This window comes from Hyaena hyaena, unplaced genomic scaffold (genome assembly GCF_003009895.1).
Source record: "Hyaena hyaena isolate Hyena2069 unplaced genomic scaffold, ASM300989v1 scaffold_2645, whole genome shotgun sequence".
Classification (NCBI taxonomy): Eukaryota; Metazoa; Chordata; class Mammalia; order Carnivora; family Hyaenidae; genus Hyaena; species Hyaena hyaena.
In genome coordinates, this window is record NW_024083279.1 from 5,852 (window position 1) to 7,430 (window position 1,579).

The window sequence follows — 1,579 nt, forward strand, 5'->3', positions numbered from 1 at the left end:
GAGAAAGCTTCCTTCCCTGTCCCAGGAAGGGAAAACCAACCTTAGCACCAGAATAGGGAACTTAGGGACAAGAAGGCTGTGCAAACAAACCTACTTACTTGATTACTAATTTAATACTCCACAGCCACACCTTTGCTTTAACTCTGTACAAATCCAATGTTTTCTTGTCTGAAAGTCACAGGGCCACCTGCTATATTCATTCTCTGGGTGTCATATTATAAGGAAGCTCATGCACTTGCAAAATGAAATTTATTCTCTCATGTAGATCTGTCTTATGTAAATTGAATCCTTAGACTGAGTGAAAGCCCAGAGCAAAGAAGGGAAAAGTTTTCTGCTCCTACAACTGGAAGATGTGCCCAAAAAATTAGGAAATAATTTTTAGGCAATACTAGATAGCATATTATTTAGGCAATAACAGATTGCCTATTATTAGGCAATAACAGACTAGATTCTTCATACTGTCCAGCACCATCTACACAAAGTGACCTAAAAGTGCCTCTTTAACCCTGTCGTTCACTTTTAAAGAATTCAATCTAAGTCTGGAGTTTGATGTATAATCAAAGGATATGCAAATAGGGCCCTGCCTGTGCTGATTAAACCAGCCCAGCCTCAACCCTGCAGCTGGGAGAGGAGCCCCAGCCCTGGGAGTCCCAGGTGTTCCCATTCTGTGATCAGGACAGAACACAGACATCTCATCATGGAGTTTGTGCTTGGCTTCGTTTTCTTTGCTGCTGTTTTAAAAGGAAATCCATGGTAAACAAGAGACACTGAGTATGTGAGTGGATATGAGTGAGAAACACTAGATGTGTGACAGGTTCCTGACCAGGATGTCTTGTGTCTGCAGGTGTCCAGTGTGAGGTACAGCAGGTGGAGTCTGGGGGAGGCCTGGTGAAGCCTGGAGGGTCCCTGAGACTCTCCTGTGCAGCCTCCGGATTCACCTTCGGTAGCGACAGCATGAGCTGGGTCCACCAGGCTCCAGGGAAAGGGCTGGAGTGGGTTTCATGGATTAGTACTGATGGAAGTAGCACAAGCTACGCAGACTCCGTGAAGGGCCAGTTCACCATCTCCAGAGACAACGCCAAGAACACAGTGGATCTGCAGATGAACAACCTGAGAGTCGAGGACATGGACACGTATTTCTGTGCGAGAGACACAGTGAGGGGCCATCAGGGTGAGCCCAGACACAAACCTCCCTGGAGAAGGAGATCAGCACCACCAGGGGGCGCACACTATGCACAGCTCTGGTTTATATTCCCAGGAGCAGGGAAGATGGAGGTCACAGGCAGGTTTCCTGTCAGGGTCTGGGGCTTCCTTTCCACACAGCAGTTTCCCCCAGGGAGCCTCTTTGGACCCATGACTCTGTGCTTACCTATTCACGCTCCGTATAAGAAACTTTGTTGTCATAGGAAAACTACACTAATATGCACAAAAGACATAACTGTTTGCACTTGCTTCCTCCTGTCCCTAAATATTATTGAATGACAGATACCCTGAGGCACAGCAGCTGAACCTTTACAGGATCCCAGATGCACCGACTGTGCAGCTAGGACCACGGACCCCACAGGTCCTCATTTTCCTC

The 1,579-nt window shown here is 47.2% G+C and overlaps 1 gene segment (V, D, J or C); it reads left to right on the forward strand.

Annotated features, from left to right (window-relative positions):
* Nucleotides 1-621: 621 nt before the first annotated feature.
* Nucleotides 622-1,171, forward strand: LOC120227645 (the record flags this gene model as incomplete). The annotated part of the segment is given in 2 exon segments: nt 622-741; nt 843-1,171. Coding segments are annotated over 2 exon segments (449 nt in total), but the record flags the coding sequence as incomplete, so codon positions are not given.
* Between the last annotated feature and the right edge of the window lie 408 nt (nt 1,172-1,579).